General features: G+C 45.4%; 2 protein-coding genes and 1 long non-coding RNA gene across 4 annotated transcripts in view; 2 read left to right on the forward strand and 1 right to left on the reverse strand.

Moving 5' to 3' along the window:
• The window catches only part of LOC144094819 (uncharacterized), a 46,807-nt gene extending 46,129 nt beyond the window's left edge, over positions 1-678 (reverse strand). For both annotated transcript variants that reach the window (XR_013306590.1, XR_013306588.1), the window contains exon 1: positions 534-678. This is a non-coding gene — a long non-coding RNA (uncharacterized LOC144094819). The remainder of the gene's footprint in view (positions 1-533) is intronic.
• Positions 679-13,019: 12,341 nt separating this feature from the next.
• On the forward strand, positions 13,020-14,666 carry LOC144094831 (uncharacterized). The gene is made up of 3 exons (XM_077628710.1): positions 13,020-13,031; positions 13,818-13,872; positions 13,903-14,666. The coding sequence occupies exons 1-3, from the start codon at positions 13,020-13,022 to the stop codon at positions 14,664-14,666; spliced, it is 831 nt and encodes a 276-aa protein (XP_077484836.1).
• A 5,526-nt stretch (positions 14,667-20,192) lies between these two features.
• On the forward strand, positions 20,193-23,256 carry LOC144094835 (uncharacterized). The gene is made up of 3 exons (XM_077628724.1): positions 20,193-20,365; positions 21,776-22,197; positions 23,051-23,256. Exons 1-2 carry the CDS (start codon positions 20,354-20,356, stop codon positions 22,178-22,180), a joined length of 417 nt encoding a protein of 138 aa, XP_077484850.1. The 5' UTR covers positions 20,193-20,353; the 3' UTR covers positions 22,181-22,197; positions 23,051-23,256.
• The last annotated feature ends 2,780 nt before the right edge of the window (positions 23,257-26,036 follow it).

Genomic DNA, 26,036 nt, shown 5'->3' on the forward strand with positions numbered 1-26,036 from the left:
GATGCCGACGTTGAGTGGTCTGCTGTTGGCGTTAAGAAAACACTAATTGAAATGCACACTTTGCGAAGTCTGGAAGAGCAGCGACAAGGAAGTTCATGTGTCTATATATTTCGCTGTCAAGCAGCGCAACGTAATTGCTATTTCCCCGACTTTTAGCGAAGGGACGCTGGGCTTCCCAACCCGCAGTTAAAAGCGGTGTGCTTAATTCACGACGCTCCCAACACGGCACACGAGCAAGAATGAAGCCCGAAACGCTTCACATCCATCACGCTTCAAAAATCTTCGCTCACTGTTGCGAAATCTGTTGCAGCTGAGAAAGTGAGGATGCGCCTTTCTGTGAGAAATGACGTCGAATGCGCGGACTTTGCGCACAGCGCCAGGTAAAAACAATGGAAGAAGAAACGAACGGGACGCTCTTGTTCCGGTTCATTCCTTCGCCACAAAGCAGGCTGGCGCGGTGCCTTCCAACACAATTGCACAGAACTGGTTGTGGGTCTAGGCAAGAGTGACAGGCGGCATAAATCGGGGCTTACATCAAGGATGCGCCGACGACGCACGCGGGCGCATTGCCGGTTTCGCCTTCGCTCGAGTGAAGACCTCCGCGGAACTCGGCGGCCAGCCGCCCAACGGCGGTTCGCCGCCGACCGCGTACCGCAATCGCAGTGACGCACTCACGTGGTTGCGACACGCGGCAGGAGGCTTCTGTCGTCGAGTTGCTCCGTTGCCCTCCCCTCGACGAGCGGGCCGCGCTTTCTTCCCCTTCCCACAAGAACGGGACGCGAGAGCAGGGGCGAGAAACATGTGCATGTGTCAGGGCAAAGTTTTGCGAGGAAACGATTCGCGCCATTTGGGAACACCATTTATTTTTTTACATCAGATCTTTAACAGCACATGATAACCGCAAGCCTGTATAGGAGCTGACGCACTTTAATAGTTCTCAACACTCGAAAGTGCTGATAGCGTATTCGCAACTTTTGCAACAGCATGAAATCCAAATTGTTCTCAGCAAAAATTCCCAACCGCTCAAGTGAAAATTGCCAGCTTGCTCCACAAAGCAGACTTTTATAAAGGTGAACCTTCGTTTATGACGATTAGTTGCAGCTCAGTGCACGTGCTCCAAGGAACAATATTGCAATAATTAGTCTCTGCTCCCCCTTCATCCATTAGAACAATGTACGCATTTTCTAAAGAAACCTACGAAAATGTTAGCTTTTTTTTTTGTTTAAATATGGTAGTCCAACAGCGACAATCCCTTGCACGAGATGCAGCATTTCTAGCACGCTACACTCATTTAAGGATTGCTGCTCCTCCCGGCTGGTTCTTATGACAGATTGGTTCGCTTAAAGGATTTTACGCAAGATTGGCGGGATCACTCCGGCAAGACGAGTGCCATGCCCTAAAACGCCAATATTGTTTCCAGCTCAGGCATTACGACGAATTGCTTACGCTGGCATGCCCGCATCAAGTTACAGCTGCCGTTACCATAGTGGATGCGCTCACAATAAAGGAATGTATACGCCAGAGCACACTATGCCTCGTTGTTTCTGCCTGAAGCACAAATAAAAAATGAGAGAAAAACTGCATACCAAAACAGCTGTGCCAAACCAGCAATCGACGTATTATTTTGAAGCACTTACGGGTATGGTGGTGCAATGTAAGTGCGGAACGAAAAGGAAAGTAAAGCTATAGCAACCTCAGCGACAACGCACTACACGTGTTCAATGTCAAAGATCAACCATTTGAGAAATGCGATTTATCTCCCACTCCAGAAAATTGAAATTAATCGGTGCATAACACAAGAGAAAAAGCACTTACAGATGTGCATAAGTTCGGTGTTTCACTCATTATCACTTTGTAGGCTCACCCAGCGTGTGTGCTAATTCGAGAATATGTCTCTCGGTTTTCGTACTAAATAGTGGAAGAAAAACTCGTTGCAGAAAATTTTACGACACGAGTCCGAGTGATTCAATATTCTGCTGGCCTCTGCCATTCACGTACTACGGTGCCCATTCGGTTCTCTTCTCTTTATACCACATATCATCCCCCCCTCCCCCCCCCCCCCCCCAATACCATTTATATATCTCGCCGCTTAGGCAGAAGCGACAACTTTCGCCAATAAATGGTTTATTGTACTTAAAATGTGTTCTTTATTTGACATTCTCGCACCTACGAGCACACACAAAAAGTGGTATGCGAGACGTCGTGTAGGAGTGCTATTCGTTGTATTCTATGTTCCACCTACGATACTGTCGCATTCACGATACTACATATATGCTGAAGGCCATTAGATCGACGAAGATACGTTGAAATAGTTAAGATTAAAGAAAAAAGTTCTGTATAAATGAAAGTAAATTTTTTAAACGTTCGCATGTCTTAAGAGAACCTTGCACAAAATAATCTATTAATAGCGGGAGACTGGGATGAAATATCAAAAGAAAGAAAAAAAACTAGCTCCTTAGAAATCCACGAGAACGTCGTCATGGGGGATAAGCAAGGCTGCAAATAATGACTTGCGAGAATAGGTTTAAGGCTGTCACTAAAGGTAGTAACTTTTCTGCTTTCTCTTGAAAGCTGACAGCGAGACATGAAATATCTCACCATTCTAAAACATCGCTGAACACACTACATGTGTCGCGCCGTTGTTCCTGAGCCATGTTTCGTTTGTAATGTTATCGATAACAAGCAACGTAATACAGAAGGGTCAAGAAAAGCGTAGCTGAGTTGATACAGAAGCAGATGAGCATGAACGGGTACAGCAATGAAATGCTTGAACTCCTAAGTTTTAAGGGAGTTGCCAGTAGTGATAACGTTTCCAAGGCTCTGTTCCGCAAAGAGTAAGGAGGTCGCAGCCATCCACAAATTATTTTACTCGGTCATATGTCCACGGAGCCTTGGCGAATTCTCGAGCCGTATGGCTAAATTGAACCGTTTTGCCTCCGTAAGGCCATAGCCAGCAAGGGAATAAACATACGTAGTGCAGGAGAGCAGCGCACGGTATGCATATTAATGCAATCAACCTGTTTATAAAATTTCTGTCCTAGAAATGACAAAAACGAAACCATAGACTAAATGCAAAATAAAGCAAAGTCCATGTCCCACCAGAAAAACAAACAAGTAGTAGATAATAATACAAAAACAGGAAAACAAGACGCAGTACCTTCCTAAAGAATAAGCTGTTTGTCTTCTAAAGGGAGTCACACGACTAAAAGATCGATGTGTCTCTGATATAGTAGCGCCGTCGCTGAGCCATGGCTGTAACCAACACTGCATTGCTTATTAACGCGACAGCGTTAATTGTACAGTTCAGCGGCAACCTCGGTAACATCGGCTTGTCGAGAAAAGAAATAGATGACGTGACCTTGTGACATCATCACAACTTGCCCACCCTGGCAGTGCAGGGCAGTTTTCGAAGCCCACTGTGGCGGGCGGCAGTTAAATTAATGATTGGCCGCGAGAGGTTGCTCGCGAGGGGCAACCTGGGTCTCAAAAGCCCCACCAGCGGCTGTATTTGAAACAGCCGCTTGCCGGGGCAGTGCGCATAGTGGTTAGCTTAGCATTGCCCTCACTATCATACACAGCATTACATAGTTCAACACCTCTACAGCGACATTTTGTTTTTGCTGAAAGAGAGGATACAAGCCTCACGAGAGTGCACATATCCTAAGGGAGAAAACGAAGCACATAGTATACGCTGTTAACACAACCCCCCCCCCCCCCCCCCCCCGTGGAAACAAAAAAAAATAACGCGCTAAAACAGAAGCAACAACTAGAGAACAAAAAGCCAGCCAATAAGAAGTTCGTATCCACCGTGCACGCACAGAGATAATGATTCATCATTATTCTGTCTGCTTTTCTAGGGCCTTGCATAATTTTTGCAAAGTATTTCTGACCATTCGCTGTCACAAAACAGCTGACATTTGCCTAATTTTTGTTGGATATCAATAATTTATCAACAGATTGACAGATATGCAGAGCTTACAAATCCCTTCCTTGCACTGCGTACATAGGGCCATAGATTGGCCTAAGGGAGCCCCATTGTATTTTATCTTGAACCGTTTACTGACCGAGACGTTGTCTACTGCATAGTGAAGAAAAAAATTATTTGCAATACCTACTTTCAGAGCATGCATTGAGAAACAAGTGAGCAGCATCACTGACTTTCCTTTTCCTCCTCTTCGTAATGCACATAAGAAGAGGAAAAGCTCACTTTTGAAGAACTTTTCACCCCGCCGTTTCTCACCGTTGATTTTAAGTGGATCCGATGCGGCTTTTTAATCTTTGTAGGGAATGGTACAATTTTGTTTACATATTTTAATCACAACTAATTGCATCAAAGTCCGGACTGTCGGTCTCAGATTAATTGTTGTGAAAGTTGTTTTACCTATTCCCTTTCTGTAAGCATCATCAGCCATTAGGTCTTTCGCTCAATTTGTTACAATGTTCAGTTATCAAATATGTCGCATCTCTAGCGTGGAGAAGGACGAAGTCACATTTGTGGGCATGTTGCGCTCTTAACAAACTAAATTTTGGAGTCTAAGTTTTGTTTCTGAACAACTATGACATTAAACTAAATACAGAATGAAAAATCGTCGCAAAATGGACGTTATTATCAGGGCCATTCACCAATTGTCTGTAGGTCAAAGGAATGCAAGCTGAAGGAGGCAATGGAGTGAGCCAAACTATTGCATGCTTATGAATGGCCGTTTGTGCAAGACAGGCTTTACAGAAAGTTCACCAGCATACCATAACAAACCAAAAAGCACAGCAGCAAAACCAGTTCAGCAGAGGCATGGTACACGCATAGAAGCGCCGCCGTCCAATTATGTCGTTCACACAGCGCACTCATTCTTCCCCATAGTTTAGTGGTCCGACGGTAGGCGTTCAACCACGCTCGCTATTTTAATTTTTACGGCAAGGTGAAAAATCCTTACTTTGAACTCCAAAATATTAACAGCCGAATGCGTTTCTATTGAGGCTACTAAAAGCTTTGTAAAGATTCATGGGCAAAAACTACAAATTACAGTTCTTGAAAAACGCATGCTTAAACTTTCAGTCACATCTCAAATTGATCTCATCCTTAGCAGCACAGGTAATTGGTCCAATATTGCAACAGGATGGTCCCATCATGGTCCTTTGTAGGGCCGGCCTTTGTCAATACGGTTCCAATGTTGGGCCAATATTACCTGTGCTCCTTGGCATCTTGTCGCTTGAGAGTTTTAGTACTTAACGTGATCTCTTTATTTTCTATTTTCTTCATGAAGTTGTTTTGTCACACTTCATGCTGGGACAATTTCGATTTCTTTTCAAAAGGACCATTGGGACGTTTTGGCGACTGCAACGTACGAATCACAGGAATTTGAAAGACATCACTCCGTATACTAATGGTGTCCAACCTAAAGTTACTTTAGTCAAAGCGTGTGCGATATGCCGTAGAAATGTGCCTGCGAATTAAATCTATTGTTCGCTCAGCAAGGCTCACATATTGCCTCAGATACGTTATTGTTTTCGCAACAAAGAGCACCTCCGTATTTACCCTTTCATTACCATCTGCGTAGGGGTGTGGTCTCTGCGTTTAGTAATAGCTGGCAGTTAGTCATTTATCATGTTTTATTATATATTTGATCTACATCGATTTTAATTACTACGATATAATAATTTATGGTACGCACGTCATAGTTGAGGAACCGACCTTTATCTAAATTAATGTTGCAAACAGCACATAACGCATTTTACTGTTCTAATTTGCTTAAACCTGCAATGTGCGGGGCATCATTAGGTCCACAGCTTTTATTAATGCTCGCACCAGTGCCCAGATTCTCTACAGTACTGCACAAATTGACTTAATAACACAATTATTGAAGCGAAGTCATTGTGCCAGATTCGAGAGCTACTGCTGGCCTTCTGAAAGATAACTTAATGCAAACGGTTACCCTACGAGCAGAACCAGCGGCATTGTTGTGGATTTTGTTATTGATTAATTGTTTGTGTCTGAGCATGCATTCCGGTAGTTGCAGCGCTGTATGCAGAAACTAGTACGGCTACAGCTTGCAGTTTAGTGCACAGATCTTGTCACTGCTATTTTGCTAGCTTGATTTAAGCTGCATTTTTGTTGCTCCACGTTATCAGAGATGAAGTGAAGGCAGAACTGAAATTTTTGAAGGACGCATTTGAACGAAGTTTCAGATTAGAACCGAGAAATATGAGAACTAATATGGAAGGAATGAAAGAAAGCACGAACTTCGTGATCAAGTCGCTTGATGAAACGAACCAGCAGCTTGATGTAAGCTTGAGCGAAAACAAAAAGCTGAAAAAAGAAAACCAAATGCTTCAAGAAAATTTTTCCTAGGCTGAGAAAGACCTAGCTGACATTGAAATAGCGCTTTTTAACTGTGAGTAATATTCGCGTGATGGAAAACTGGAAATAAAGGTAGTAATTGAGGGGCCACATAAAAATCTTTCAGAGGTGCTTGAAAAAATTTCTGAAGTAATCGGCGGACCAATCACATGGAATGACATTCATGTGTGCCACAGGGTATGGACCAAGGGTGAAAACATTTTCGTTAAATCCTAGCGTCGTGAATAAGTGACAAAGTTCTTGAGCTCGCCAAAAACAAAAGGCCAGCAAATGCTACGCTAGACTTGACTCCAGACGAGCCCATCTTCACAAATTGGCACTTATGCTCAGTCATGAAAAAACTGTTAGGCATGGCTTCTACCCTCAAACGCGTATATGGCTGCAAGCTCTCGCGATCAAGAAATGGTTTCATCTTCGTGCGGCACGCTGCGTCATCTCCAATCATTTCGGTCATCCGAGAAACTGTTCTAGGCAAGGTCAGCAGAAATACGCCGCGTACTGAGCCATCTGCAGTCGTGCCAAGCTGTGACAGATCCCACTTAGGAAGTCCCTGTAATACTTCTCGCCTCTCATATCTGCAATGGCCAGTGACGATCTTTCCTCAAGAAATTACTAAACTTATCGGACAAAACAACACAGTGAAGTGTCTGAAACGGCTACATTTGAACGCAAGATCAATGGACTCAAAAAAGGATGGCATTTATGAATTGCTTAAACCTTGTAATTTCAGTTTTGATGTCCCCTTTTTTTACGTTGACGTGGCACAACCACACTATGGCTATTTTGTGCTACCCCAATATCACCAATTTTTTAATCGCGCTGAAAAAAGAGAAGGTGGCGTGTCACTACTAAATCTGCGATCTTGTTGTGGGGTTTTAAATGAGTAGTATTATAAAAGGGGACGGCAAAATACATAGCGCAAAAACGGAGAGAAGTCTGTTTGCCGCACTCTACCACCTTCCAAACAGTAATCTCTACCCGATTTTCAAGTTCATATAACATTTCCTTTCTTGCTGAAATAGCTGATGAAATACATTAACTGCTGGAGTCAATTGTAACATTGATTTTAGCGACACGTTAACCGAAGGAGCAGAATCTCAATCAGTACAGGAGTGCAACAGTTTCTCTAATGCATTTTCTCACCAACACTAGTCACTTCATCATCGTCCTCGTTAATTGACTTGTTCATTACGAACTCATCTGATAAAAATCTACAATCAGGGACTCTAAGCTATCACTTTAGTGACCACCTCGCCATATTCTTTTTCTTAAAGCGCAAAGAGCTCCCGCTTGAACAGACACAACTGAACTTATGTCGTCCTATTTTCCTTCAAACAATAGAAAACTTTTAAGAAAGGATTAAACAGACTGACTTGACATATAATACTTACATTTCAGATGGGAGCACAGCATAACAAAAATCGACAACCAGGTTTCAAGCAATATATGCTCCTTCCTATAAAACCCTAATACTGATTCAAAAAGGCTCGGAAGCCATGAATTATATGGGAGTTGATGAGGAAATTAAATCAGAAGAACAAATCTGTTCTGCTATTTCTCCAAACACGCGATTAGAAGAAGTGGCTTGAATACAACGAATTTCGTGATAATTTAAACAGCGAAAAAAGAAATCAAAGAAGCGCTGTTATCACTGTATATTGAAGAAGATTATCTTAGTAAAAGCGATTAAGTATGGAAGAAGTTAAACAAATTACTAAACATACCCTGCATCCCTTATCATAGATGACAAAGCCGTGAAAGGATCAGGACTTTGAAACTATTTTAACATTTTTTTTCTCTGATAATGGTGGTAACAACGGCCGCAGCACTTCCATCGCACATATCCCAATAAATCGTAAAAGCACATTTCTGCAGCCCACGATTTGCTAGTGAAGCACATTCTGCTTTTATGAGCCTTAACAACAGTCGTAGCACGGGTGTAAATGGTTTATTATTCAGGCTTGTTAATACGTAATTTAATACGCCTGTCGAAGCACGCACATTTAATTCCGCTCTCTCGGCAACTGTGTTCCCAAAGAATATGCAGTTACCGCGAGTTATTTGGATACTGAAGGTAGGTGAGCACTATGATATAAATAACTAAATTCTGACATCTATTTTCCAGATAATCTCTAAACGACTGGAAAAAAAGTATTTATATTCGAGTTGATAATTCTTCTGAAAAACACGGGCTAACACTGAGTTTCACTTTCGTTTCAGTAAAAATTCGTTCGACGGAAAATGTTTTGATGAAACAAAAAGACATATGCTAGAAAACTTAGAAAGGAAACTTATCTCTTTAAAAGGAAATGATTTCTGTAGAGCCGCTGATCGCGTGAATTATGAGCAATTAATAGAAAACCTACAAAAATATCGTTTCCAAGGTCAACATAACCATCCCCAGCAAGACTACTGCCCCCAGGCCGAATGCTTCTCAATTATCTCTCCAATTAACCCTCTCCTGTGCCAGCTGCGGAAATCCTATCCCCGCGAGCTTCTTAATCTCATCCGCCCACCTATATTTCTACCGCCCCTTGCTACGCTTTCTTTCCCTTGGAATCCAGTCCGTTACCCTTAAGGGCCATCAGTTGTCTTGCCTTCGTATTACATACCGTGCCGAAGCCAATTTCTTCCAAGATACGTGCACTGATTACATGTGCGTGCCATTTCCAAGCTGCATGCACTCAACAAATCCCGACGTATTTACTTACCCACACGCTCACATTTCCTTGAAACTAATGTACATAGATCAAATATATGATCAATACAAAGCGGTCTCCCGTAAGGCAGCATTCTAGGTCACGTCCTTTTTCCCTGTTATGTAAGTGATCTTGTAGTAATCAATAATTTATCTAAATTTGTTATCTGCGCCCATGATTGTAACATATTCTTTGCTAGAAAAGATTCGGCCAATATTTTACCACTCGCAAGCTTCGTGAACTTGTAGAAGAGCCCGTGATCACTACTATTGGTCCGTGTGCAATTAATTGAGAGAAATGAGTGAAAACATTTAGACTTATTTTTCCTGAACACTTGCATCGGAACGATCATGTCGATAATCTTTGCTCAAAAGCGCTGAAGGAATTATGTATGCTGAATATAAATTGCCATTTATTCCCCACCAGAGTTAAACAGCTTTTATATCATTCCTTGTTTCACTCGGTGCTCCATTACTGTGCACTGGCGTGGGCAAACACTAGTTTACAAAACTTAATCTTGCTCTAAAAAAGACAGTTCGAGCAATATAAAATGTTCCATTGAATGAATATACAAAAAAATTTTTTAACAGATACACAGTAATGAAAGCGGCCAAGATATACAAATAGTAGAAAGTACTAAAAGGCTACACTGGAGCGGCACTGGAACGGTACAGGGGAAACTAGATTCATTCCTCTCACTCGCTAATCTCCGCAAACAAGAGGACATCTACCCTCATCGCCATCAACTACCATGGAAAATTCCTATCGCACACACAACCTAGGGCTGCCATCGCGTGGATTAGTCTCCCCCGCACACTAAATGATTTGGCAAAGCAACACATACATGTAATGGTACTGAACAAAAGTGGCAATATGGGGTTGTTTCTGTAACGACCCTTAGCTGAAACTAGAGACTCTTTTTGTTTGTTTTTAATTCCACTTTTTCTCTGTCATTTTACGTACTGTTTCAAGCAAGTAGAATGAAACTCTAAAGCATTACAGTGCTGTCATGGTTTGCTGGGTGGCTGTAGCCTTGTCAAGCTGCTACTGTGCAGCTTCTTCTCCTGCCCTCCATTTTTGTCAACGAAGCTGGTCTTAGTGAGAATGAAATATATTGTATGAATGAATGCACTTTTATTGCTATTTGACGTTTGGTGTGTTACCCTAAATTGTAAAAATTAATTATACAGTAATCGTAGATTTATTTATATATTGAGGAATTTTTTTTTGCATTTCTGCAATGTAGCGACTAGTAACAACAAATTACTGGAAATTCCTAACTTTTTCCTCACGTTTTTATTGCCTAGCAATTACTGGGATAAGACCGTAGTTTCCCCAAAACAACAAATCGCAAAGGATAGAAACCTGCGCAGACTTTGTGCAGCGCTTGCCTTTCCTTATGTGAGGTATGTCTATTTAGATAAAAACGAATGCGCATCCAGAGAATTACATAAGAACCGGATCTCGCATAAAAAGATCCACTGCTAAGTAGCACCGCTCTACAAAACTACGCGTTGATATATCTCTGCAAATTGTATAGGTTCAAACAAGGCGGCTAATTATAGATGGTTAATAAACTTTTACGTACAAGCGCCTCGCTTCCCGCTCTTGTTCACACGGTAGGAGTACTCGGGCATAATGGCGCCCAAGTGGTGTTTTAAACAAGCACCATAAGCGTAGCACACGCGCTATTTTGAATTTGCCTCGATAGAAATCTTGTCGCGTATGGCCCCGGAAAAAAATTATTCCTGCATAAACCGGGGCACATTTCTAACGCTGAATTTGTAGGAATACGTTTCTTTACATCGTTAATCTACACAACTTAATTTTGTTAGGCGAATGCTCACTTTTTTCAGAATTACAAGATAACACTTATGGGGCCAGTGCAAGACTCTTGCATGCTATGTGTCCTGATATCAACGAAATAAACAGGAAGTAAATGAACGTAACAAAGATTATTTGGTGTGATACACAGTCTTTGTCGAAAATAACTATTTGGGCTATGCTTCGCGGCTCGTTATGCCTCACCAGCGTGCCAAATCTTCCGAAGGTCACAGGAAGGTCACACCACTCCGAAACTTAGGACATGCAAGAGCGAAAGAAGCCCACCACATGGCTTGGAAGCCAACTCCTGGTCCTATACACTTTTGACACAGGCTGTACAGGTGTCTCAAAAGTAAAACTGAGCACGGGTCAGTGGTAAAATTAAGCTGCTCAGTCAAGGCTGCTAATAAGGCGAAAATCAAAAACATGCCACTGGTCGGTCGGATGTACCACATGCACCCGCTTTGTAGGCATACGCATATATGAGCTTGTAGAGCGCGCTACGAAGAAAAATTTCTTCCATTCGCGGGCTCCGTTTTACTTTTGGGAAACTCTGCATGTGGTTAGTTTTCTCTAGAAACCTGAAGCCTCCAAATAGTGAAAAGAAGTCGAATGCTAAACTATGACTCCCCGCTTAAGAATAATGACTGCCTTAAAGAAGTGACGAAGCAACGCGAACTAATCCGAGGCATGGTCTTTTTCCACTCCAATATGCATTGTAAAGTGAACCTGATTTCGTCTTCTTGGATCTCCATCTGAGCTAAACTCTTAAGGATGTAGGTGGAATGCGGGAGAAGGGTCTCTTCCTTAACCAAACGTAATTCTAATTATGTTTACTTGATAGCTATGAAGTTCTAGTTTTTGTTTATTATTTTTTAAGACGGCTTTTGTTAGGAACCATGGTTTTTGGGACATCACATTCATGTGAAGCAGTCGCCGCCGACTATTTCATATTTCAATGACGTGGCGTTCTTTTTTCTAGTTTCATTTTCGACCGAATTAACGTCGTGCCATCTACTTAAATTGCCAATGATCTCCTGCTTGAGGTTTCGTCTTTTTTCACGAAGGTAGAAATCATTGCCCGACAAAAGAAGAGGTTTCCCACTGCGCTGATACAGCGCTATGTTGTATTTGCAATCAAACTTGCGAGAATATTTAGACACTGGACAAAGAAGTCTTCGCTCCATGGTTACTTCGTGGAAATAATAGGCATAAAGTTTAACTTGAGAGACATGAAACATGCGTTTTCGTTGTGAGGTGTGAGAGGTGAACATCATTTCTATGACAGGCTAGTATCTTGTAAAATCTGGAATGCACACAGATAGATTGTGCTGCAGATTTTTTTGTGGCCTAAGATTAACCTGTCACTCATGTTTCCACAAATCAGGGCTTTAGTGTTGTCGGCTAAATGCGCCGTTGGGCTGGAAATACGATGACAATGCATGATCAGCTGTGTTGGGATCTACGGCGTACCGGTGCCAGCGGATCGCCAGTACAGATCGTGCGGCAGCAAGACACGCGGTCGTCGGTACAGCGGGGGGCGTGATCGCTGTCGACCTTAATTACAAGCGAGGCGCATCCACGCTCCGAGCTCGCCGACAAGCGGCAGCGCAACTTGGCAGGGTCATGCGCTCGACACGCGGGGACCGGCTGCAGATCGTGTCATCGTTGGCGACGCGTGAAGAGCTTTTCGTGGTTGCCGTGAGCCAGCAGTGCGTGGCCAATGCGAAAAAACGAAACACCGCGCTTGGTGCCAGCGCTCAAAACGTCTCAAAACGTGCGGGAACTTGGAATGATTCTCGGCGGGGCCCTGCAACGACTACGAAGAACAAACTGGGAGGTCGGGCGTTTGTAACGAGGGAATGTATGAGACTTTAATGATGTAACACGCACTGGGCTTCAAGGTAACACTGCGGCATGCCTAGTAAAAGAATAGAAACAAAGGGGGAGGAACAAGAGAAGAAAGGGGGGAGTGAGTCAGCCAATGGAAGCAGCACGGAAGCCTTATGAATGAACGCCAACAGGGATGGTTTTGTGTGCGTTTCTGAAAAACGGCCGAGGTATAAAAGCCGCCGCACTTAACCGTTCGCAGTCGAGCACCTTTCCAGCTTTGGCTCCTCTAGCCAAGGTTTACTGAGAACATGAGGCTTTGGGTAAGTTGTGCCTTCCGTCCTTACATTTGCGTCCCGCCTTTCAGAGTGCCCTTCTAAATCCTCAGCACTTGACCATGTGGGGGATTTGGATAACGCTCCTGAATGGTTTTTAGGGCGCTCATTTTAAAGACCCTTTACCTTGAAGGGAAGTTACTGGTTTGTGCAATCAAGCAATTGTAGCAAATTACTTCTATCGCCGGTTCAAAAATAGTAACTGAGTACAGTCTTGTCAAGTGCGGAAAAATATCTTGCGCCTGCTCAAATGCGAAGTTTTATTACACAGATATGGAAGCGTTGTATAGCCGAAGGGGCCTTTTTGTGCAGTGAGAGAGAATTGTAAAGTTTTAGATATACTAGCCTGTAAGTTCCTAATGTGCTGATTTTTCAGAAACAAACGGAGGAAATTACTAGTGCAATTTTAGTGGAGCCCTGAAACAAATTGCCGCGGGCATAAAACTTGGAAACAGAAGAAGGAAGGAGCAATAACTTGCGACTAATGAGGGAGAGAAGCTTGAGATGTATATGTTCATTTTGCCTCTAGCAGGATGTCCTTCTAGTTTGTGCGAATACACTACAACCATCGAGCAGCTCTTTTCCCAACGGATTGGGGTGCGAACAGTATGGGTAACAGAAAACAGCAAGGATTAATTTTGGCCTAAACTTCTTGAACTTATCGGAATCATTACATAGGTGGCGTGAAAAGTACTCGGCTCGCTTACAGTCAGCAAACAAGTGCCATCTGTGCGGTCACTGTTCATTCTTGCGTATTTTTGCCGGCTTGTGCAGGTTGCCACCTCGGTCGCGTTAGCAGCGGCGACCATTGCTCTGGCCTCTCCCTTCGGTGGAGGAGGCGGCTGGAAGATGACGGGAGGCGGCGGCGGTGGAGGAGGGGGCTGGAAGATGATGGGAGGCGGTGGCGGCTTCAAGGGTGGCATGGGAGGCGGGGGTGGCATGGGTGGAATGAAGAACAAGTTTCGTACCGGCAGCGTGTACCTTATCAAGGAGCTTCATCCGATCGGCGGCCAAGGCAAGGGTGGATTCATGATGATGGGAGGTGGTGGCGGCGGCTGGAAACCCATGATGGGGGGCGGCGGCGGCGGCTGGAAGCCCATGGGTGGAGGAGGAGGCTGGAAGATGGGAGGAGGAGGTAATGGCGGGTGGATGGGAGGTGGCGGCGGCGGTGGCGCTCCTGGCTGGATGCGTATGGCGACAGTAGTACTGAACCACGGCGGTGGCAGCGGCGGTGGCGGATGGAAAATGGGAGGAGGCAGCGGAGGTGGAGGCTGGAAAATGGGCGGCGGCAGCGGTGGATGGAAGATGGGCGGCGGTGGCGGCAGCGGCGGAGGAGGCTGGAAGATGGGCGGCGGCAGCGGTGGATGGAAGATGGGCGGTGGCGGCGGCGGAGGTTGGAAGATGGGAGGAGGTGGCGGCGGCAGTGGCGGCAAGGCTGGCACCACGTACATTATCATCAAGAAGGGCAGCAGCAGCAGCGGTGGAAAATCTGGCGGCGGCGGGGTGGGAGGCCACCTCAGCAGCCTCACTAGTCTCTTCAGCGGCCACGGCGGCGGCGGCGGTGGTGGCGGCCACGGCGGCGGCAGCAGCGGAGGAGGAGGCGGCGGCGGCTGGTGGATGTGAGTGCTGGACGTTTGCACGCGAGCCACCCGATCCCGTGACCTAGCGTTTTGCACTCGGTCGGCCCGCCCCTTCGTGTGGATGAACTTTTGTGACCTGTGCAATATGAGCTGGTTCTCGAGGCACACGTTCCTGTGTGTTTGCGTACGAAGAAATTGTGACCATATTGCGTGCTCTGGACTCCCTTATGCATTTCAAGTTCGTAGATCGATTCATTTGAGCTCCTTCTTTTGCCGATGTTTTGAAGTCCAAATACATTGTGATTCTTCGCAACTTTTGTGTCCTCTGTTTTTGATTCCACTTTTTTTCCCTAGGGTTTCTGCTTCCACTAAGACTGCCGAAGGGGGCTACGGATCAAGGGTAGCAGAAACATGATTTTAGAAAGCATAGTAGCTAGCAGCGGGACACAAATGAGAACATTCATTTACAAGAGAAACTGCACGAAATCATTAGTTATGCTTCTGCGAGATCGACCCTCAGATCGATTTCTTTCCCGATGCTCTTCTCGGTAATCGTGCAGCGCAAAGCAATCATTTGATACTAAGCCCTCTTATTTCCATCCTTTGACATACGCCAAGGCAAGGTGTTTTATCTCGCATAGTTGTTATTAAGGTCTGCATTTCCCTGCAGTTAAACACTGTAGCCAATGCCGGGAAACTCAGCAAATACCTCCTCAAGTCGAGCGTCACCAAAATAAGCCATGAAAGAATCTAAGGAACAGTTAGACGCAGCAAGGACCACATACGGAAAGGCGGATATAGGATAGACTTGTTAGTAGAAAAAAAGTTTTGAAATGCATAAAAAGACGCATGTCACTTCCTGTTCTTGCAGAGGGCTTACGTAGGCGCCACTATCAAGAGTTTATAAGTATTTCCCAGTAGGCACTCATTTATGTGGAAAAACAACTTTCTTAAAACGACTTAATAAAAAAACGACTAGCCTACATAGAGTTACGATAACCGCATAGGGCAACACTGATAGTCGAAGGACAACTCAGTAGCAGTAGATGCTGATAGCAGTAGCCTGAAAACAATTGACATGTTTTTCAAGCACGATTTTCTCTTCTATGAAAACATTAAAGTGCACAAACATATTGTTCACAGTAAACAGTTTGCTAGAATTACTAAAGCAGCTTACTTTAGCTAACAAGAAACAAAGTCTGGGCATGATATCTCAAAAAAGAGATTTAAGCTGAACTAGTTGTCTTCATTCTTGGGAACGACACGTAGTAATTTTGTTCTCGATGTCGACAGTCAAGAAAGGTGAAGGAAAACCTGGGAGACCATAGAACTTACCACTAAGCATTAGCGAAACGTGTAGCAGTATGCTGTGTATTCGTAAGAGGCTTAGACATGGTGCCGAAGACCGCGCCGAGTCATCATTTAAAGCCAGTGCCCCGCTGATATTTTAACGGCATTTGAAATGGTCGCTATAAGTGACTTTTAGCTACGAACCAGCCATGTTCGAAGAATAGATATTCCTTAAGTTTTAATGCTTCGTTTAGAATGTGGAAAAAAAATGGGACTGATCCCGCCTCTTCTGTGCGCTACGTTTACGCAGCTGTTTCAAAAATACCCACCTCGAATAAGAGACAGGTAATTTTTTATAAGTATTTTAGGGATTCATACCTCAAAGCACGAGAACTGCGTGGATTAAGTCTTAGTTTCGTATTGTTTTCCTTATCTCCGTCTTGTGTTTAAAAGCTCTCTAATGTCTCACTGTAATGCTGCACTGTAATGGACTAATAGTAGCTTGTTGTGAGGCTAACTCGTACACATTACCTTACTGTACTTACGTAAGAGTCGTTTCATCGAAAATGCCATAATAGGCAGTGTAAACTTTCTAGATGGTGCTCGGCCGTAACATTATCGCGCGTTTAATGAAGTCCTGAGTTTTTTTCTAATAAAGAAAATAGCGACGTTAAGCTAGGTGCTAGCTTCTCGTGGCGCACTGTTATAGAATACTTTCAATTTTAAATTGGCAACCAAACTGAAATCTTTTTTTTAGAACAAAGAAACGGTATATATGAAAGGTGCACAGCACAAGGCTTCATTTACTTCTTCACTAGTTTTCCCCCGAAAAAAAAAAACAATTTATTTGGAATACGTGGCAGTAGTGGTTCATGAAGGTAAATCCCCGGACATGTTCCAACTTTTCTTCATTTTTATTTTTTCAGGACGCTTCACCTGACGATTTAGACGAGAGCCATGCCGCTCTTGGGATAGCGCTAACCAGGACGAGCGGAGCAGCGCCTTAAACGCTGTCGGCGCTCTAGGAAGGCGTCAGGCCGAGCATTAACACCAGCTCGACGCCGGCACATACAGGCGGCCACCTGCCGACGGCTAACTGTGGGTACTGGCGGCCAGAGAGCCCGGGTCACTGACGGTAAGAGTGTTGCCGAAAGCTTCAACAGGGACTGGACCGACTGTACGACTGATGACGTCATGCACCACCCCTCACAGCCACGCAGCTCATGCGAGGGCGCCGTTCGGTTTGTCCTCTCTCCCCAGTGCACAATTCCGTTACCGTACGAAAACGCTCACACATTGCATGCACCTGTGAGAATTAACTGCAAAAGCTAATGAAGGGAAAAGAATCTGTGCCAAGAGCCAAGGACAATAAGGACGGTAAATGTAAAATAAAGGGCTTAACTCTCCACCATAGTAACATTATTCCTTTACTACTTTCACCAAGAAAACGAAAAAAACGCAAGACAAATAAATAACCAGCGCGCACGCAAAATCTATTTGTGCGTACCTCGTCCCTCCTCTCGCATCACTCAGGTAGATGTGCTTGTTTCGATGAGTGGAAAGTGGACAGCGAAGCAATGCAAATGCCGCATTACAAAAGTACGGAAAAAAAAAGTGCGGGGGGGGGGGGGGTTCCTAGAGCTAGAGGAAACCACTTTCTTTCCGAAGTTAAGCGCCATCAGGTCTAAAGCTCGCCGCATGGAATTTAGACTAGAGCACATGTGGCCGCTAAGATAAGTATTAAAAACAGGGTATCCACGCGAAACGCCTCAAGTTGCGTTTCACGCGAGCGATATTTCTGTGTTTCGAGGTGAATCTTTGGAAATGTAAAAAACGCCGACGTGACAGTTCCGACAATATTGCTCTCTACCAAATAAATAAAAACAATGTTTTAAGGAGTCGAAGGAAAGAGCTGGCTAACTTTCAAACATGATTTCTTATAAAATGATTTAACGGCTGAACAGGTCTATTTGCGATGTTGGAAAAGTTTTGCAGACCGCTTTATACGACAGTACAGTTTTCGACTGACAATTAGACTTGAAAAGATTTCTTGTTTTTATGTTTTCAGTATTCGCAAGTCTTTATTTTTCCCAATTTCGTACACAGGAAAGGTCTGGAGAGCCAAATTTATTAGAAATTATTGGAATGTCCCGCAATGGAAGACGGCGTTCAAGCAATGCGCATCTGTAAAGTCTCTGTTGGTGCAAGGAATATACGAACTTCAAGAAAATGATATGGTTTCATAGCCGCTACTTTTCAGTGCGCGGTTATTTTCATCGTTCTTTAACAAAGTGCAGGCCATAAATTTGCAGCTCAGCCACCGTCGAACAACGCTCTTGAGATCCACTGCAGGTACTCTCATGCTCTGTGCACGATAGAAGCTTCTCGTTTTGAAGTTTGAGGCTTTGGCTTTTGGTTGCCGATGCTATTCCGAATATCAAACGTTCCATAGTTACGCCTATATTTGTTAAGAAGACTACCAAGTTGTCAATCTTTTGACGGCATCAACCATCCGGGGTGGAAATTTCGAGCTGAAAAGTTCATAGTTTTACACTGTTGCTCAGAAAAGCAGACACTTTTCTACACTTTTCAGAAATGAAAATCATATAGCATTGTTTTTCAGTTCTACACTACAGTGTAGGCTGTCTTCACGGGAAGCTTATCTAGGCGCCTATAAATTATGTATTCTGTGCACGCCGTCTATAACGTACTAAATCCAAGACCTGCAATTTTCTTTACCTTTTCCCATACGGCTTGAAGTAGCTAATAACAAGCAATCACAAAAGCGGTGCCTATGTGAACAAGAGACCGCATTTTGGCTGCGAGTGTGAAAATTGTTGGGACATTAAAATGTTCATATATAAACTTAGAAAGCCAATTTCGTTATTCAAATTGATCTGGGGCTTACAGAAAACGCTGTAACTCTGTCCTGCACACAAATTTGTTTCCTCCAGGAGTGCAGGAACATGCGGAACGCTCTCTCTCCCTCTCTGTATATATATATATATATATATATATATATATATATATATATATATATATATATATATATATATATATATATATATATATATATATATATATATATATATATATATATATATATTTGCTACAGCAGCCAGACGCCGTTCGGGAAAATGGGGAGGGAAATTTCCTCCCATTTCGCTGGAAAGCTGTTTGCGCAGGTCGAACAGCCTCGAACCTAAATATAAACCCGCGGGCAATGCTTTGTCAAATGACACCAGTGTGCTTGCATTTCTTCGTCCATGACAGATTGGCTAGCGTGCATCGCCCCCGCGCAAACGCAGTTCCTCGTCTCCGGCGGCGGAGAAGGCTCCGCTGGACACGGGAGAAAGAGCCCGGCGTGGATAAAACACAGCCCTTCGGCGTGCTGTCAATCAGGCCGCGAATAACTTCCGCGTTCGGAACACGCCCCTTCATCCGATTCGAACGCACTTGACCGTGGGCCCGATTCAAAGCGTTTCCCTATCGGCCCAGAAACGCGCCGAGCTGCCCGGTCGTGCACGCGGCTGCCAGCGTCCGCGCAAGGAGGGCACGAAAGAAAGAAGCCAGCATGACTACAATCAGAGGCGGTTCAGGCAGGAGGGGAGTGAGCGCGTCTAGAGACGCGGAGTCCAAAAAGAGCGAGCGGTGTAGAGCGGGGAGGTGAGGCGGCGCAGTGCAGTGGACGCAGAAAAGAGAGCTTTCGTATCACGAGCGGACGTGGAGACCACCGTATACCGCGCGCCGCCGCCGGATCGACGGCAGTGATGAGTCCAGCGCTTCCGTTCCACTTTGGAACGGTCCGGCGCTGTGCGCGAATTGCACGCGTGCGCCGCGCGTTATTCTTTCGGCGGCAGCTGTGGGACGCGTCTGCTGGGGTTTCACGATCGCCACCCTCGCCCGCTCCTGTCGGTCGCTCTCAGCGGGTAGGGGCTCCTTCTTTCAGCTGGCTCGACTAAAGCCGCCAGATGACCCAGATGCTGCGAAAATTCAGGGCCAAGAGCGAACGGGCCGACAGACAGACAGACGGTGTTCGCTGAAGCGAGTCGGTCGTCGGTTTTGATTCTCGTGAGCTTTGCTTGTTGCCTTCTTGCGAGGGGCGCCTGTAGCCGGAGCCGCGTGGCAGGGGGACGGCCAACTGGCGCATTAGGGTCGCCAGCCGCAAACACGGGGGACGTTTTCTTATGCCGCACGTGACGGTCCCGGCGCAGCCCTTGTCGTTTCTTTTTCTTTTTCGGCCGGCGCTTGGCCGATGCAAAAGTAGACTGAGGAGCGAGAGAAGAGTTCTTCGTGGACTGCTTGTCCGTGGTCCGTATATAAAGGTGGACCGGTCGCCGAGTGGGCTTCAATCCGAGATTGGTGCCGGCAGGAGAAGTGTCTTTCTTGAAGTTCGTGGCCTTGGGAGCGGACGTCGATCCTCACTAGCGTGCCTTCAAAATGACGCCAGCGGTGAGCGCCCACTCGGGATGTCGCATGCATTTTTGCCGCTTGTGACTGCTGTTCAGTGCGTCCGTTTTCTAATTTGTGAGGTGTGAACAAAAAAAAATACTGCTTTCTTTAATCCTCTGAAAGTCTGAAGAAAAGAAGAAAAGGAGCCTAGCGGTCGGATGAATATATGTGACTCATCAGTTTAGAAATTCAATAAGGGAATGGTGAGCAATGCAAAGCTTCAGGCATGGCAGAAATGCGTCAAGCAAAAAGTATCTTGTGCTCAGCTTCCCATTTTATGGTTTCCAGCTCCTAAATGTTGCATGTTCTAGTCAGTGTCAATGACTACTTTAGTACTTAAAATTTGAGCGTGTCAGAACCGCCCGTTTCAAACGGTTTTAGGAAGTACCGTCAATTCATAATAATTTTTAAACATATAACTGGCTGGCTAAACATTGTTACTGACATGAGTCATTCTTTGATGCGAAAAAATGTTCGGCCGTCAGTATCAATGTAGAGTATATTTTCGGCAGCTGTGTGTTGCTAAAACTTAACTTTCTCTTGGGGTCGAGGATTTTATGCCTTGAATGACGCAATTTTCAGAGTGCCGAAGCTTAGTCGAAAAAGGCACCACTGACCGCTGCCTGATCGACTTGGCAAAGCACTTTAATTGCCATCGCTTTGAATGTTATTTAAGCTCGAGTATTCAACTTAAGCCGCCAACTTTCAGTTCGCAATTCAAAAGTATCGTTGCTTGTAGACTACTGTGCCAGCAGCTACCTTAGCGCCGTCATCATTCACGTCAGGCGTTACATTCGAATATGCGCTGATGACTGCCAACATGAAAATGACAATATAGCCAAGCCTATTTTTTGTGTGTTTGTCGCACAGCCCGATCAGCGTTTCCACCGAAGAATGCAATAACGACTTAAGTTTCGCAATGTTAACGCTATCGGGCACCTAAACTAAAATGTATCAAGGTATTACTTATGCAAGACATTGCTTCAAAAAGGCTGCTGGATTATAAAATGCAAAAGCGTAAAACATTCAGATGTCGGAATTTTTTCACCGGTAATGAAGCTTTATGCAAAAGCTATGTCAATGTTGTAAACTTTATTTGATTTACAGCTTCGTCGACTCAAGACACCTAAACTTCTCTCATACGTACAATAGTGCTATTTACGGTAACACTAAGCAGGCACCACAGTTTAGCTGGCTGTCGCTCTTAGGTTCCCCATAGTCGCAATGTCTAAATATTGAAATCAATTAATATGCGTCCAATTCCGCATCGGACAAAGAGCCGCGTGGGAGTGGTTGGAAAAAGGTAAACACGACCGGCAGGACGCGTTGTCGGTCACTGCCTTCCGCGAATCGGCCACGCCGGCAGCGGCCGTTTCTTGATGCCCCCTGTGTCGTCTCTCGGCTGCGCAGAAAAGAACACAGACGGCCTTCCTGCTCTGCACTGCGCTGCTGCTGCTGTCTACGGGCAGAGCAACCGTGGCGGCCACATTTCCGGGCGCATACTTCTACCCGCGGGCGTACCTGAGCGGGCCCGCGCAACCCACGGCGAGCCCCAGCACCCAGCACCAGTTCTACGCCGCCAGCAGTCCCGTGGCGACCACCGGCAGCAGCAAGGGGGGCACGACGTACGTCATTCGCTCCCTCCGCGAGGGCGAGATGATCAAGCCGGAGACGACTTCCATGGCGGGCGGATTCGACGCGTACGCAAGCAGCCCGGTGCTCTCGGCGGCGTTCCCTAATTACGAACGGCACTTCAACTTTGTCAGGCCTTATCTCTCGGGCCCAGTGGTGGCCCCGTGGCACTTCGTCCACTGATTCAGTGGCGTCTCGAGGTAAGCGACACATGCACAAAGTGGTTCCGTTTTCCCGATTCCTGAATTCAAGAGGTTGTGCTGTAAAAGCACCTTAGCAGTTGAACTGAAAATACCGCCGACGACGTTAGGAGTGCTCGCGTTTAAAAAAAAAAAGGTGTCGCTCAAGCTCTGTGACCCAAACTGACGATTAGCGGCTAGAAACGTGAACATGTTCGCACTTAGCATGAGCTGGTCAGTGGCCCACTCGCTTGCTACCGGGTCTCTCCGCGGCTACAGTGGTATACAACTCAACAACGAAGGAACGAAATGGCAGATGCCCCTCAGAGGAGGTCCTACAGCCAATGGCGTCGACCGATATTCATGACATCATGGTTGCTTGCCTTCCACGTGCTAGCGTGACATCCCACGGGGGGGGGGGGGGGGGGGTTGGGGGGGGGCGGGTGGGGGGGGGGGGGAGAAATGCGTTCAACCACGGCTTAATCAGATTAACCGCGGTGTCATGAAAATCGTTCGACGCCATAGGCTGTAGGGCCTCCTATGAGGGGCGTCTGCCGCTTCGTTCTTGAGCTGTATCCGAGTCTAGTTGCCAACCGTTCGCGCGTGCAGATGGTTTACAAAATCCGCGCCCATGACCTCGGCGGTCAAGCGCTGGCAGTGTGATGAAGCCGCTGCGAACGGAGAGAACGATGAAAATTTAAGTCATCGGACGACGTCCGCTCACAAATATTGTGTTTTTCACCGCCTTTGCCTTCATGCACTAAACCTAAGCAGAACAAAAAATATTTGCGCCTATAATCAATTTTTCTCGGCATTTCATTGTGTTCTAATGTGTTCCTTTTTTCTCCCTTTATTCTTCGCTCATGCTCAACAGGTTGAAGGCATCAGAAGTGGGTAGTAAGCACCAAAGAAGAAAATAGCTAAATTCTTTACCATAAAAAACGAGTGCAATTTTTTTTCAATCTGGCCAAAAAGAACAAGAATAAAAAAACGAAACGAGCTGACCTGGTTCAGACAAGAAGCACCAAAGCATGAACGCACTCGATGCAGCCATAGCCATAGGCTGCCTCTTGGTAGAGCTGTCCCGTGGCCATCACAAGACGTTGCACTACGACACCCGCTAGTCGTCAGCGGGAACGCGAGAAGCTGAAACCTTTACTTTTCATTTCTATATTATTATTTTTACTGATTCTTGTGTTCCCGCAACATCTGCATATCCATTAAAGCTTTATAATTAAACAACACGCTTGTGGCCGCAGTCAGCCGCCGTGTGCTTTTACTGTGTATTCTTTACAAGACCATCAGTCTGATCAGTTTTAGTTTGTTTAAATAAACCTCTTCTCTCATCTAGTGTGCTAATTACTCAGCCAGAATTAAAAAAACGAATTTGAATGGGGTTCACTTGCAGTGACAGTGCTGGCTTGACTGGGCACCAGGTAGAGGGGCTGGGAGCAACCTTCCTTCGGCTGCAATTATTGCAGTAGAGCAGACATAAGACCCAAACCCATGCTTTTGTAAGAGAAGTCATTTCGTGTATGAGCATCGTTTCTAATATCTCAGCTTTATTATAGAATCCGCCAGTGACTTATGGCGAGCTGTCTGAATTCGAATCCTTTTTCTTGATTAATGTTGCGAATGGGGGTGTCGGCGCACACTTAGAAATATAGCAAAGCAAAAAGGGGACAACGGATGAAGAGTTGACAAGGATAAGCGCTGAACTTCCAACAACTTTTACTCAAACGATTTTTTTTTTGCAATGCTGTCATTATTTTTAAAACTTTTTCTCTGTTATTTTTCTCGATTCGCTCTTAAAGCGGCCTTTGGTGCTTTGCGGAAACATGCGTACCCATAAAAAAGTGAGAACGAAAGGCATCTGGTCAGGATACGTGTTGTAATGAAGTTACGACTGCATTAATTCACAAAGGAGCAGTTGGGAATATTTTGGCAAAGCCTACAAGATATTTGCTCGCATCCAAAACGATGTAAGGGGTTTAGAGAGCCTCATCCTCATATGCAGCTTGGTCAGTGACTGCAGTCCAAACGCACAGCCAAAAGAAATGACCCGGTGAACGACATAAGTATATAGAAAAGTACCAACTTCTTCGAGTGACAAGAAAAAAGATGAAAGTGTTTTCAGGAGCACTGGTGCGCTAGCTGCAATAAGATTCGCGAGACATAACATGGCACCAAACGCTGACAGGCGATGATCATCAGGAGCTGTTTATTGATGTACCATGACTTGCATCGTGCTCTTAAAGCAGAAACAATGGCTACGCTCCTGCAACGTGCGTGAATACTGTTTTCACTTGGCTCACAAAGGTAAGCCGACAGGAGTGGAGTGCAGGACGAATCTACTGCACATCATCTGCAGAGCACAAAGGGTAAGAAAAGCATTCCAGACTAGATCATTTCAATGGCGGCTCAGGTGGTTCGCAGCATGTACAGGCTCAGTCGCGGTAAGATCGTCCGTCATGTATGACCCCTTGTGTTCCATCAAAATAAAGGAAGTCTATGGGGGGTGGCTAGTAGCACTTTAATGAACCGAGCCTCTCCTGCGCCAGAAATCTTTTAGGGCTGCAAAGACGAAAACTTCTGGGTTCACAAATATTAAGTTGGGCAAAATTCACTGAATACACAGCCGCATTCAGCCGCAGGACAAATCTTCGGCAAAAGTGCACTACCGTAGCCGGCGTGTTTACCGCCGACTAATCCCTCCTATTTACGCACGAGCGCCAAATAAAGAACGGTGTCGTTACGGGGGGTTGATATGCAACTGCCTGTAGTCGTATCGAGCTGTAGCCTCTACCGCATGAAGGTGTGGAACCCTCCCGCTTTAGAGTTGGCCCCATCAGCGTGGTAGTCGCTAAGAACTGAAACTTGTACGCCGTTGCATATTAGTAGTTTATTAGAATGATCGGAAGGATACGCCCTACGAGCGAACGCATGCCGTTCTTGGCCGCAGAGATTGGTACGTGTCACGTGCACGGCGTCCAGCTCTAAGAGAACACTGTTGTTGAAGATTCTATTCAGCAAACCGACTCCAGCTGGTGACTGCTGACTATTAAGTCCTGCAAGCTTCTGCCACCGTCGTTCTGGTGAGGGTTAAAGGCCAGCTATTTAGTGAGGCATATTTTCATGCTTGTCAGGACGAAATGGGAAAGGGGTGTTGATACTAATACCCAGACATCTGCACATCAAACTGTACTGCGCCTTACACAACTAGTTTGCAGTGACACCTTAACAGCGCCTCTACTGCTGGGCCCCACAGAAGGTGTAAAATGAGTTTTGCGAAGCCGCAGGATGATGAGAACGCATTGGCCAGTGTGCCTACCACATCCGCTGAATGTTTGCAGCGTTAGCTGTTACTAGCTCTTACCTAGGTTTTACAGCGTCGTTCTCGTGGGCGTCCGCACCGCACGCAAAGAACACCCGCTAAGCCAGCTGTCCCAACAATTAATGGAAGAATTTTTGTAGAGAACAGTAGAAAACTTCTACAGCCACATGTTAGCCTAGCTGCTATGAGCATTTCTACAGAGATGGTAGTCAGTAGGCTGGAGCCACTGCTGATGGCTATGGCAGCCAGGTTGCCGCATAATCTCTTCGCGCCCATTTAACTCCTTCGTGCCCCACACTCTCGCAACCTCTCTCAAAATAGAACAATATAACCAGAACAATATAAACCAGAACAAAAATAAAATCAGCTTTCAGAGCAAGAGGATTGGTAGCAGCACAATACACATACACAAAGGACGGAGACGATGGCTACAACAGCGCAGTTGCGTAAATAGCTATAGGGTGCTTGAGGGAACACATCCCCTGTGGTGATTATCCTTCAGACATCATAAAGGAACCGGACCCCT

The sequence above is a fragment of the Amblyomma americanum genome, chromosome 1 (genome assembly GCF_052857255.1).
Source record: "Amblyomma americanum isolate KBUSLIRL-KWMA chromosome 1, ASM5285725v1, whole genome shotgun sequence".
NCBI classification, from domain to species: Eukaryota; Metazoa; Arthropoda; class Arachnida; order Ixodida; family Ixodidae; genus Amblyomma; species Amblyomma americanum.

Coding starts and splice junctions, on each gene's coding strand:
- LOC144094831 (XM_077628710.1), top strand. Junction 13,873..13,902: donor TGCTCTGGCCTCTCCCTTCG/GTGGAGGAGGCG, acceptor AGATGACGGGAG/GCGGCGGCGGTGGAGGAGGG.